Below are 13,553 nucleotides of genomic sequence, written 5' to 3'. Positions count from 1 at the left end.
CTTTGTGGTATAATGATCGCTAGGTTGCATCATAGCACTCAATATTCTTTAATCTGGAGCCTGAAGATCCTTGAGTGGTTTCCGCCCCTTTCAGAAGGCTGTAAATACTTCTCTCTACTGGACATATTTTAGCATTTTATGATCCTCTAACTAGCTGTGGAAACAGACAGCGTGAATGGGCTCTGGCCATGGCATCTGCCTGCACCTCCGTCAGCTGCTTTCTTCTTGGACCTGGGAAGCATCACCCATGCTTCCTGACATCAAAACAGGCCAGCGGCTCTTGCTGTTTGCTTTCCTCCAGGAATGCTGCACATTAATCACTTTCTCCTTCTTGTAATGGCACTGGAACCTCTTTAACATTGATTCTTTTCCTCTGCTGGTGCCTTGGTTAAGCGGAGCATTTGTAACAAATGAGTCAGGGCACATTCAGTTAGGTATTGGTATAAGCTCCATGTTGACTTTTTCCCCCCACAACTTTATTGAGATGTAATTCACATGCCCCACAATCCACCCATTTAAAGTGTCCCCTGGTGACTCTTTAACATAGTATTCTCCCTACTGTTGTTGTTATTTAGTCACTCAGTCATGTCTGCCTCTTTGTGACCCCATGGACTGTAGCCCACCATTTTCCTCTGTCCATGAGATTTTCCAGGCAAGAATGCTGGAGTGAGTTGCCATTTCCTTCTCCAGGAAATCTTCCCAACCCAGGGATTGAACCTGCATCTCCTGCATTGGCAGGCGGATGGATTCTTTACCACTGAGTCACTTGGGAAGCACCTTTCTCACAAGCCTTAAACAGTGAAATAGGGAATTCTTTGGCTGTCCAGTTATAGGAGTCCACGATTTCACTGCTGAGTGTCCAGGTTCAATCCCTGGTTAGGGAACTAAGATCCTGCAAGCCAAGCGGCACAACCAAAAAAGTAAAAATAAACAGAATTTCCTTTGGTCCTTTTTGGGTTATGTATGGTAGAAATTCTTTCTTTTCTACAGGAATGGAGAACTACTTGACAGAAATCTGGTCTTGGCTCACTTCTTTAGCTTTAACACTTTCTCCAAGGCCAGTTGTTAATTGTTCTGTGATTTTTTTACTGGGGGTTAGACTTGAAAAGTAATCTCGCTGTTTGACTCTGTATTAATCTTTCCATCTCCTGCCCCCGCTTCCATCTCTGGGCTTGTGTGAAAGCCCTCATCATCTCCTGGTTCCATTGGAAGCCTCTAATTGCATAGCTAGAAGAAGGTGGCTGCTTTATTTCCATTCAGTCCCTTTCTCCACTGCTCCTCAACCTGCCTTAAAAAGACTTCTTCTCAATGTTAGAACATCGACCATGTAGATAAACCCACTGGGCTGATGACTGTCACATTTTCAGTTACACAGATTAGATTTACACCTATGAAATTAAGCTTGGCCAGCTACGGAGAAGGCTGTTTTATCACGAGTTTCTATTTGCTCTTTTATTTCCTTTGTGTGTGCTTCAAGTTGTATCCTGAAATTGATCTCCAGATAAACTGGATGCTGCCCTTTGGTATATGGTAGTTGTCTGGAGCTTGGGTGAACCTGTAAAGAAGTGATGGGGTCTGAGCTGCTGTTGGCAAGCTTCCTCCTACAGCCCAGAGGAAGTGTTAAGAGAGCTGGCCCCCTTTGCTCTTTCTGTGTAATTCTGATTCACTGTGTCACGTTCCTCTCCCGGCCTCAGGAAGTGACAGGTCATGATGGGAATGTTTTGGGCGAGTATTGCCAATTGTGCACTCTTCTTTCTACTTGGCCTGAAGGTTTGACAGCCATCTACATCCACATGCCCAACTCCGTAGGGTAGTCATGAAAATAACTGGCAAGATTAGCCAATTAAAATCACAAAAATAAAAAGATTAATGATCTTCTATTGTAATTCAATGTACTTTCCATTTCATCTACTTCAAATAGAAGTTCACTTGTGGTCTTACGTGAGCTTCTTTACAGACTGAAGATACATTACCTAATCAAGGTCTTCCCTGGTGGTCCAGAGGCTAAGACTTTGTTCTCCCAATGCAGGGGGCCTAGGTTTGATCCCTGGTCAGGGAACTAGATCCCACGTGCCGCAACTAAAGGTCCTATGCCACAGTGAAGATGGAAGATCCTGCGTGCCCCAACTAAGACCTGGCACAGCAAAATAAATAAACATTTTTTTTTAAAGATAAATTACTTTATCAAAGGATTGGGATAAATTGAAAAGCTTTTTGGTTAATAAGATAAATAGCAGTTTAGCAATGTGAAAAAGACATGGACATGTGTTCACAGAAAAAAACATAAATGATTATAAAACATGAAAAGAACTTCAATCTAGTCATTAAAGAAGTTAAAATTAATACAGTGAAATAACCAGTTTCACCAAACAAGTAGGCAAAGAAGCTTAAATATAAGGGGAGGAGAAAGGTGTAGGATGCCGGTGTAAAAGTACTTGGTATATTTCTGAGGGAACTTCCCTGGCGGTCCAGTGGTTAGAACTCTGTGCTTCTACTGCAGGGGGCATGAGTCTGACCCCTATTCAGGGAACTGGGATCCCACATGCCACGCAGCCAAATAAAAACAAATAAAAATTTAAAAAGTAAGACAAATAAAAGTATTTGGTACATTTCTATATGGTAATTTAGTAATGTGTGTGTGTGTTAGTTGTTCAGTCGTATCCGACTCCTTTGTGACCCCATGGACTGTAGCCCGCCAGGCTTCTCTGACCATGAAATTTTCCAGGCATGGCTACTAGAATGGGTTGCCATTCTCATCTCCAGGGAATCTTCCTGACCCAGGGATTGAACCCAGGTCTCCAGCATTGCAGACAGATTCTTTGATATCTGAGCCACCAGGGAAGCCCAGTTTAGTAATACATGGGTCAGAAAGTGTAAACGTGCCTACCACTTAGCCTAGCAATTCTACTTCTAAAGTATTCTCCTAAGGAAGTAATTGGGCAAGTATGAAAAGATATATGCAGTAAGATAATCATTCTAGCATTTTTAAAATGGAAGAAATTGGAAGCAATCAAAATATTCCAAGCAAGGAGATTATTTTGGTGGACTATAATTTATTCACCTAATGAAATACTATGGTGTATAGCTTTGAGCTTGTTGACACTGGAAAGAGTCATTCATTCGAAAAATATTTATTGAGTGCCTACTCTGTGGTAAAGAGTTCCATAGGCAATGTTTAAAAATGTTACATATACCTATTTTTGGAATACTTACATGTTTTATATTCATGTGCATATGAGAAGTTCAGAAGGGTATATGCCAAGAAATTACTATGATTATCTTCTGTGAGATTAAAAGTAATTTGTGTTTTTCTCATTGTTCGCATGTACTTTGTAAGTTTTTTTCCTAGAGTGAACATGGGTTACACATGTAATTAAAAAAAATTATTTTAAATATATGTGAAATACATTAGAGCCTAAAAAAAAGACCCTCTGATATTTGCCAGTCTCCACCTGGGGGCATCCAGGTTGCTGCACCAAGAACAGGTGAGTCACAGCCACATCCTGTGAGTGGGGCAGCAGGTCGGGCATCAGCACAGGTGTGCTAGGCAAACCGTGGCTTTCTCTTTCAGGGCTGTTTCGCCGCCGCTTCAGAAGTGTTAAAGCACTTGAAGGAGAGATTCCCACCTAATAGTCAGCATGCCCAGGTAACCTGCCTTTTGTGTGTCATCAATTTATTTTGAAAAGACCATTTGTACTGTGTTATTATCAAAATGGAATACTGTAGCATTTCCCCTCCCTTCCTTTCTGTGACGTCTGGTCAGCACAGGAAACTCTGTAGGATGTGTTCAAGGTTGAGAAATAAACTCTGAAAAGAGATTATAGTAGGATATTTTTTCATTCCTGTCTTCATGGTTTTAAATGAATATTCCTTATATCTCTAATTGATTGTCCTTTGATAGAGTAAGAACTAGGTCTCCATTTTGTTACTCTGTCTTCTCCTTGGCAGCTCCAGCTGCCAAGCTCTTGGGCAGATGTTGTATCCAGAGGGAAAGAGTTTTATAAAGCAGTCTTAGGCTCTATGTTCCTTGTTGCACCGATTTCCATCTCTGATGGGGCCAAGAAAATCTATTACGAGGGTCCTCTTTCTATTCCTCGCCTTATCCAGTTTAGCCTTCAGATGATTAGGGAATTTGAAATCATAAGAGACCATGGCCCAAGGATCTCCTACTGTTGGTCCCTAGAGGAAGGCTCCCAGTCACGTGTGTTGTTGGCCCCACCTCAGGAGATATGGTGTGGATGCCCATCTGCTTATAAGCTGTGCTGGGATCTCATTGCTGCTTTCAGCAGACTGTGAGCTAAATTCAAAGTACCCAGACAGAAAGGCGGTGAGCAAACTAAATAGAAGCTTAGCACCCAAGAATGCTGTGGGGAAAAAAGAATTAAGCATGGTTCTGTGGTAGCGCTCATGGTTACCATTCTAGCCACTTTTAAAGAAGGTGCACAGTAAAGAAAAAGGCAATTTAACTCACATTCTACAAAATACATCTATATAGGGCTGATAAATAGATGGAAAGGTACTCAACCTGGCTATTGATCAAGGGAAATACAAATGAAAAAACAGTGAGATACTTCATACCCATCAGATTGGCCAGAAGTAAAATATCTGACACCACTGATTGTTGGTGAGTGTGTGAAGCCATAAGATACCATACACTGCCAATGGGGAGTGTAAACTGCTATGACCCATTTAAAGAACAAATGGGCGCTGTGTTAAGGAGAAGGTGCGTATATCCTACAGCCCAGCCTCTCTGCTGCTTGCTGTGTACCCAGGGTAAGTATTGCACCCGGGTGATGTAGGAGAGTGTCTGCTGCAGCACTGTTCAGAAAAGTGAGAAATTGGAACTACCATCAACACGAGAATAGATAAGTTGTCATGTTTTCATACAACTGAAAACTATTCACCAGTGAAAAGAAATTAATTAGAACTACTTGTATTAACATGCATAAGCACTCCCCTAATAATGTTGAGCTCAAAAGCAAGTTGTCAAAGAATGCATACAGTATGATTCTGTTTATTTATACAAAGTTTAAAAAAATGTAAGGTCATACTATGTATTGTTTCAGGATGAGTAGTTATTTTGTAAATGTATAAAAACATGAATGGGAATGATAACAAATCAAATGTTTCCTTTGAAAACAGAGGAGAATGGAATTTTCAAAGGACCTCAACGTTGTAACAGTATCTAAAGCAAATAAAACAGAATGTTGTGATTTGACATATTGATGGTTGCCACACATGTGTTTATTTTATGTAGTGCTTTTTCTTTAAATACTTGAAATATTAAAAAAATTTTTTTAAGCCTAAAAAAAATATGTGTGTGAATTACAAGGATATTTGCTAAGTGAGCCAAAATACTTTTTTTTTCTATTGAATAATGAGGTGAACATCTGTCATTCTGTTTTTTTTTTTTTTTTTCCTTATTAGTTATGGATGCTGTGTGATCAAAAAATACAGTTTGACAGAGCAATGAATGATGGCAAATACCATTTAGCTGATTCACTTGTTACAGGAATCACAGCTCTTAATAGCATAGAGGGTGTATATAGGTAAGAAAATTTGAAAACTCAACCCCAAAATGAAATAATTCTCAAATGGTTTTATTCTTATTTGTTTTGTCCGTGAATTAATTTGTTAACTTTGGCCTAGGAAAAAAATTTTTTTCCTGTTTATTACAGGCCGTTAGAAAATCCAAATAAGCAAAATGGAGAAAGTTAAGTTATTCAGAGATAATCACTAACATGCTATCTCTAAATCCAGATTTTTTTCTTGTGTACATGTATATGTGTGTGTGTGTGTGTTCACATATGTGCTCACAGAGACACACATACACTTCTTTTTTTCTCTTTTAACACAAACTATATCAGATGCAATTATTTCCCTTGGGAGGTTAAAATTCTAATTGAGGAAGCAGCAATTCTAATCCTGAAGCTGACTCTACTTACAACCCTCGCAAAACAGCGACATAACCATTCGCATCTATTTTCTTTCTGTGTCAGAAAAGCAATTGTCCTACAGGCTCAGAACCAAATGTCAGAGGCACACAAGCTTCTACAGAAATTGTTGATTCATTGTCAGAGAACCAGGAATACGGAAATGGTGATCAGGTAAGGGAGGGCTTTTGTGCGTCTCCCCTGGGAGGTACTTTGTGCTGGTTATCCTCACACGTGCCTTCCTCTTTGTGGGCAGTGTCCTGCTGTCTGTGGCGGAACTGTACTGGCGATCTTCCTCCCCGACCATCGCACTGCCCGTGCTCCTGCAGGCCCTGGCTCTCTCCAAGGAGTACCGGTTGCAGCATTTGGCCTCTGAAACGGTGTTGAACTTGGCTTTTGCCCAGGTAAACTGATTGCTGTTTGTATAGCACATGTTAGTATTCGAGAACTGGTGAGTCTGTTACTACTCTTTGGTTTTGAAAAGGATCCTAGTGAGCTTTTTTGCTTCTCAATATTGAAATCTGGGTATGGAGTCTCACTGTGCAAGCCTTCCATGGAAGTCTGGAGTTGTGAACCTGGTGACAAGCTGATGCCTCCCAGTGGCACTGGCTTTACAGAGCTGTGTGTTTACAAAGGAGGATGCGCCTCTTCACTGAGGATATTGCATGGTATTAATGACTTAGCCGGCCCAGAGCTGTGCTTGATTTAAGAAGAGAACAGATAAGGAAATAAGGAAGTCGTGTGTTCAGTGAAATGTTTTGGAAATTAAATTGCATTTTGCGTTTGTTTTCCGTCTCCCCCTGTAGAATGTAAAGACCGTGAGAGAAGGGACTGTTTCTTCCCTTGTATATCAACCTGGTATGATCCACACATTGTTGTTGCTTAGTCGCTAAGTCATGTCAGAGTGTTTTGTGACCCCATGGACTATAGCCCACCAGGCTCCTCTGTCCATAGAATTTCCCAGGCAAGAATATTAGAGTAGGTTACCATTTCCTTCTCCAGGGGATCTTCCTGACCCAGGGATTAGACCTGCATCTTCTGCGTCTCCTGCATTGGAAAGTGGATTCTTACCCACTCTGCCACCAGGGAAAGTGAAAGTGAAAGCTGCTCAATCGTGTCCAACTCTTTGCAACCCATGGAGTATTTAGTCCATGGAATTCTCCAGGCCAGAATACTGGAGTGGGTAGCCTTTCCCTTCTCCAGGGAAATCTTTTCCAGCCCAGGGATCGAACCCAGGTCTCCCACATTGCAGGTGGATTCTTTACCAGCTGAGCCACAAAGGAAGCCCAAGAATACTGGAGTGGGTAGCCTTTCCCTTCTCCAGAGGATCTTCCTGACCCAGGAATTGAACCAGGGTCTGTTGCATTGCAGGCAGATTCTTTACCAACTGAGCTATGAGGGAACCCCAGCCCCTGGGGAAGTCCTCCCTTATACAGCTACTTCAGCCTTTTTGAATCATCAATGTAAAAGATTTTTGTAAAGACAGAAACCTTTCTATGGTATAAATAACTACTCCCGCCTTTATCTATTGTAGTCTGAAATCAGATGGTCACGCATTCTGTTCTCTAAGAGTGTGGTACACATTAAAGATAGTACATGTTAGGGAGAAAGTAAGCCAGACATTGCAGTTCAGGAGAGAAGAGCCAGAAAAGACCTTCCTGCAGTGGGCAGTGGGTGTGGGTGTGTGTAGCACCATGATGTTTCTTTTTCAGCTCATCCTTGGAATCCCAGAACAGGCCTTAAGTCTTCTCCATATGGCCATCGAGCCCATCTTGGCTGACGGGGCTGTCCTGGACAAAGGCCGGGCCATGTTCTTGGTGGCCAAGTGCCAGGTGGCTTCAGCAGCTTCCTGTGAGCCACTGAAGAAAGCAGAAGGTAGGAAACCATACAAAGATTTTTAGGCAATACTGTTACAGAAAACTTGTAAAATTTTGAGTGTTCACAAATCCATGTGAAAATTTCATGCAGCATTTAAAGTCCTTTCACTTGAGTGCTTGCATGAAGGTTGAAGGCAAGTGAATTGTTATTTTAACCCTGCAGAACTAGGTGCCAGACTGGAAAGCAGGACTAAAGACCTAGTTTTTTTTTTTTTTTCCTTTCTCAAAGAGTAGAATGTAAAATGCTAAATCAATAAAAATAGATATGAAGTTCTGAAACCTACATGGGAAGCATTGAGTTAAAGATGTGTGGTATTTCCCCCATTTTCCAACAGCTCTGGAGGCCGCCATTGAAAACCTCAACGAAGCCAAGAACTATTTTGCAAAGGTCGACTGCAAAGAGCAAATTAGAGACGTCGTTTACTTCCAGGCCAGACTCTACCACACCCTGGGGAAGACTCAGGAGAGGAACCGGTGTGCAATGCTCTTCCGGCAGCTGCATCAGGACCTGCCCTTTCACGGGGTGCCCTTGATAAATCTTCTCTAGTGAGAACACCCCCGCTGGATGCCTGTGTAGAATACAAGATTTTGGACTCGTTCATACTCCCTCCCTCCACATAAATGATGTATTCGATGGTCTGTCTTACCAGTAAACTGCATTCTGGTTAGTCTGGTCTTATTTTGTTGCTAAAATAAACACATTTATTTTCCCTTTTCTTTCTTTTGAAAAGATAGAAAGGATACTGACTTTTTCTTAATAAATGCCTGGTTTATTGCTAAATCAGTGCAAATGTTAAAGATTATATTCTCTCTGGGCAAAACTGCCAATATCTTATTAGAAATTGTGCACAGTCTCCACCACTGTGTAGAATTCATCTTGCGTCTGTGCTCAGACAAGAGCTCTTGTGGGTATTGGTAGACCTCTCAAGGGGCTTGAGGCCGGTTTTTCAGAGGCTTGAGTTTTCCTTCGAAGCTGCCCTGCTATGTTCTGCTGGACATCTGCTCGTGGTAGGCCTGCGTGTGCCTGCTAGCACATGTCAATCCCTGACTGGAGATTAAGACAGAAGAGGTCCTTTTATGGGTTTTTGGACCCATGACAAGAAGCATATTTCAGTCACTTTCTGGGTGTTGACTTTCTCATCTCTTGTGCATGAGTATGTTTTTTCTTTACTTAACTAAGTAAATGAGGGGTGAGATAAGGAATTCCTCATGAATAAGGTGATTATAAGTTGAGAAAGGGTCTGAAGCTCAGAGATGCATGGATGCTATCACTCAAATATGCACTGTATCTTATTTACATATATCAACCCTGCAATTAAGCAGAAGCCGGTGGTTGGTTGTGAATTTGTCTTCAGCAATTCACAGAAAAATCCCTGTGTTTCAAATCCAAAACAGCAACAAGGAACCAACCAAATCCTGCCACTTCTATCATTGGCTCTTTCTCTGTTAAATTTAAACCTTCCGATGGGAAACAATTTACCCCCAGAGCTCTTTGAAACTGTAAAACAACTCCCACTCATGAGGGTGCGATTGTTCACTGGCCAAAGACAGCTGATGTGAAAATAAAAGACTCAGTGTGGATAGAGACACTAATTGGTATGTTGATGTTTAAAGATCTTAAAATTATTTGAGAGGTTATATATGTAGACAGTAAAACTTAACTATTGTTAGAGGCTGTATAGTAAAATGTAATTCTTCCTCCCAGGAAGTAACCACTATTATCAGTTTCTATTCTTCCCATGTATTCTCTCATCCAATGTCATTTTTGGTCATTGTACTTAAGCTCCTTCCAATCTAAGAAGGGATTTCTGCCCTTAGTGTACAAAAGTCCAAGAGGTGGGGTGACCAAAACCAGACATCATTACACCTGACCAGGACCAGCTACATAAACTGTGAGGCCCAGAATAAAATAAAAATATCAGGCTTATATTTTAAGCAGAGTGTTAAACCAGGTACAGGCCCGTCTAAACACAGAGCCCTGTTTGACTGCACAGTTGGCACCCCTGTGAAGTCTCCTGCCTGACCCTGTTCTCAGCTTGCTGCACGTTCACCCTGCCAGGCCTGCATCCAAAGCTAATAAAAAAGAGTCTGCGGCTCCCGGCCGTCTGTGACTGAGATTGGCTGACTGGAGCCTGGCTTCTTCAGGAAGGAATAGTAGGTTAAATGGAAATTTGGAAACATCAGAATGACCCCCAAACTCGTAACTGTCTGGGTTACAGCTAATTAGTTTTTTTTTTTCTTCCTGGTGAAGCATTTGGGAATGAAGAATCAGAACAGTAAAATTGCAGAAGGTTTAATGTAGAGGTATAAGACAATGATTTGCATGGATGGACCTGGAGATTGTCATGCTGAGTGAGGTAAAATAAAATCAGAGAAGAAATATTGTATGACATCCCTTATATGCAGATCTAAAAAGAAATGATGCAAATGAACTTATTTACAAAACAGAAACAGACTCACAGTCTTAGAGAATGAACTTCTGGTTGCCCAGGGGAAGAATGGGGAAAAGGGATAGTGAGTGTGGGATTTATGTGTACACACTGCTATTTTTAAAATGGATAAAAACAAGGACCTACTGTATAGTGCAGGGAACCCTGCTTAATGTTATATGGGAGTCAGGATGGGAGGGGAGTTTGGGGGAGAATGGATACATGTATATGTATGACTGAGTCCCTGGGCTGCCCACCTGAAACTATCACAATGTTGTTAATCGGCTATAGTTCAATATAAAAGAAAAGAAGAATTAATGGTTTAGATAAAGGAAGAAGACGTTTGAGGAGGAGAAAACTAAAAGTAAATAGCCAGTGGGCCTTTGGGTCTCTACCAGAGACCTGAGGATAGATCCTCAAAGGGAAAGAGAGGAGTGGGGTCATGACCCATGCCAGGGGCTTGGCACGGTGGGAACTCTCCCCAGCAGGTATAGTATTGTGTTTTCAATCCTGGGGCAGGTGAGAACAAATAGTTTGACACTTAGAGTGTTGTTATTTTCATTGACTATGAACACAATCTTCACAACTGTCCTAAGAGGTAGGCAATAATAATAATCCATTTAACAGATGTAGAAACTGAAGCATGAAGAGGTTAAGTCACTCACTACCCAAACCCATAACAGCCAGTAAGTTGCAGGGCTGGGAACCTTGCTGTTGTGTTACCCTACAGCTGTCTGCCCCAGACTTTTGAAAAGTACTTTACTGTTTGGGAGAACATTCTGTCTGTTGAATACATAATTGATCAAATCAGTTGTCATTTATCTAGTACCCAGTATAGGCCAGATGATGAGCTAAGTACTTTCACACATACCATTTCTAATGCCTGTGAGCCAAATACCATTTTACAGGTGAGGAAACTGAGGCCCAGAGACTTGACCTGACTCAGCCCCCTAGGGAAGGCCAGTCAGAGTTCAGTGCAGGTGTGACAAGTTTCTCATTCCTTCTCATCAGGCTGCCTTTGTGCTCATCTGTGTGTGTGCATGCTAAGTCACCTCAGTTGTGTCCGACTCTTTGCGACCCACTCGACTGCAGCTGGCCAGGCTCCTCTGTCCATGGGATTTTCTAGGCAAGGATACTGGAGTGAGTTGCCACGCCCTTCTCCAGGGGATCTTCCCGATCCAGGGATCAAACCTGCATCTCTTAAGTCTCCTGCACTGGCAGTTAGATTCTTTATCACCAGCGCCACCTGGGGGGCCCTGTGCTCATCTGGGTACCTCAAATAATACTACTTGTTCAGTGTTTTATGTTTTGTCATTTTTGGATGGTCAGGTTAATTATCTTCTTTCTCGAAATACATAGAAGGCAAATGAACTTTATCTATGCTCCTGCTGATGACTTCCCCTTTTATACTGTTGTTTATGTTTGGGACTAACACACATATTAATCTCACTGCCTGTTGAAGAAAACGAAGAAACTTCTCAGGGTCCTCTTTTTTCTTTCCTTCCTTCCTCTCTGTTTTTCTGTCATGCATGTGGGATGTGGGATCTTAATTCCCCCACCAGGGATTGAACCTACACTTTCTGCATTGGAAGCTTGGCATTTTAACCACTGGGCCACCAGGTGCCCCCCCCACCACCGCCACCCCCTGCCAGTGTCTTTTTTTTTTTTTTAATGCCAGCATTTTTCTACTGTCTTATTGAATGGGAGAGAATTCAACAAATAAGGTACATTGGTGCGATTAATTCTGCTGTCTCTCTGATGTTCAAGGTTTGGGAGGTGGAACATTCCAGTGGATAACATGAGTAGAACACAGAACAGTTTAGAAAGGAAAAGACAAAGTCTTGGCAGGAGTTTGATGCCTTCCTAGTGGGCGAGATAATTTTAAAGTCTTGCTTTTCATCCCCTCCCTGTACTGTCCAAGTTTTCTTAAAAATAAGATTCAGATGCTTTGTTTACTTATTTTCTTGGCAATCTGTGTTGTCAAGACAACAAGAGCTGTTTGCCTAGAATAGGTTTCTCTGGTGTTCTTGGAGAAGAAAACTCAAAAAGCAAAGCCAATTCTTAATTTCATATCTTTTAAGAAGAAAACAGTTCCCTTGAGTGGGATGACTCCTATCATAAGAGCGGCTGAATGTTAGTGAAAGGCAATTGTGTTTGCTCAGCTCTGTTCTAATTCACTTTAATAAGCATTGTACCTCACTGATGGGGTTTTTAGCTCTGTGCTAAGTATACTAATAGTACCTTTGAGCACTTTAGTGCCAGGCACTGAGTTATTATCTTTTATTTTTGAGGTAAAATAGTTATGTAACATTATGTTTCAGGTGTACAACATTATGATTTGACGTCTGTGTGCATTCCACAGTAATCATCACCAAAAGTCTAGCCATCAGCATACATGTGATTCCTTTTACTCATTTCGCCCATCCCCAACCCTCTTCCCCTTGAGTAACCACCAGTGTGTTCTCTGTCTACGAGTTTCGCTTTGTTTTATTTGTTTTCCTGTTTTTTAGACTTCGTATATGAGTGAAATCATATAGTGTCTTTCACTTTCTGACTTATTTCGCTTAACATAACACCCTCCTAGTATCTTCCAGCCACGTTGTTGCAAATGGCAAGATTTCATTCATTTTATGGTTAAGTAATATTCTATTGTGTTTAAATATTATACATCTTTATCCATTTATCTATCAATGGACCCTACACACAATATTGTATCTAAACCTCAAGCCAAGCCTCTGAGTTAGGTTTATTATCCCCATTTGACAGCTGATGAACCCAAAGTCACTCATCCAAGGCTCAGTTCAGTTCAGTCACTCAGTCATGTCTGACTCTTTGTGACCCCATGGACTGCAGCACACCAGGCCTCCCTGTCCATCACCAAATCCCAGAGTTTACTCAAACTCATGTCCATTGAGTCGGTGATGCCATCCAACCATCTCATCCTGTTGTCCCCTTCTCCTCCGGCCTTCAATTTTTCCCAGCATCAGGGTCTTTTCAAATGAATCAGTTCTTTGCATCAGAGAGCTGGTAACTAGTGAAGCTTCGATTTCAGCTAGGTCTGACTGACTCCAAAGTCACTGCTTTCAACCACAATGTTCACAGTAAGCAAATGTTTCATTGTGGTCTCTACCTGTACTACAGGAATGTATGGCTCTATTGGCAAGTCAGAAGGCAGGAGTGAAAAGACTAAAGAAGACACAGTGGGAACTTCCCTGGTGGTTCAGTGGCTAAGACTCTGTGCTCCCAATGCAGGGGGCCTGAGTTCAATCCCTTGTCAGGGAACTAGATCTCACATGCCACAACTAAAGATGCCA

At 41.7% G+C, this 13,553-nt stretch overlaps 1 protein-coding gene across 2 annotated transcripts in view; it reads left to right on the top strand.

Annotated features, from left to right (window-relative positions):
• The window catches only part of ANAPC5 (anaphase promoting complex subunit 5), a 34,643-nt gene extending 26,095 nt beyond the window's left edge, over nucleotides 1-8,548 (top strand). For both annotated transcript variants that reach the window (XM_020882541.2, XM_070475220.1), the window contains 6 exons: nucleotides 3,572-3,646; nucleotides 5,428-5,549; nucleotides 6,000-6,107; nucleotides 6,190-6,337; nucleotides 7,646-7,808; nucleotides 8,146-8,548. In XM_020882541.2, the coding sequence (XP_020738200.2) occupies nucleotides 3,572-3,646; nucleotides 5,428-5,549; nucleotides 6,000-6,107; nucleotides 6,190-6,337; nucleotides 7,646-7,808; nucleotides 8,146-8,357 (828 nt within the window). In that variant the 3' untranslated portion in view covers nucleotides 8,358-8,548. The remainder of the gene's footprint in view (nucleotides 1-3,571; nucleotides 3,647-5,427; nucleotides 5,550-5,999; nucleotides 6,108-6,189; nucleotides 6,338-7,645; nucleotides 7,809-8,145) is intronic.
• The last annotated feature ends 5,005 nt before the right edge of the window (nucleotides 8,549-13,553 follow it).

Source organism: Odocoileus virginianus, chromosome 12, assembly GCF_023699985.2.
Source record: "Odocoileus virginianus isolate 20LAN1187 ecotype Illinois chromosome 12, Ovbor_1.2, whole genome shotgun sequence".
Classification (NCBI taxonomy): Eukaryota; Metazoa; Chordata; class Mammalia; order Artiodactyla; family Cervidae; genus Odocoileus; species Odocoileus virginianus.
The sequence above is the reverse complement of the archived record's forward strand: the minus strand, read 5'-3'. Positions and strand labels throughout refer to the sequence as shown.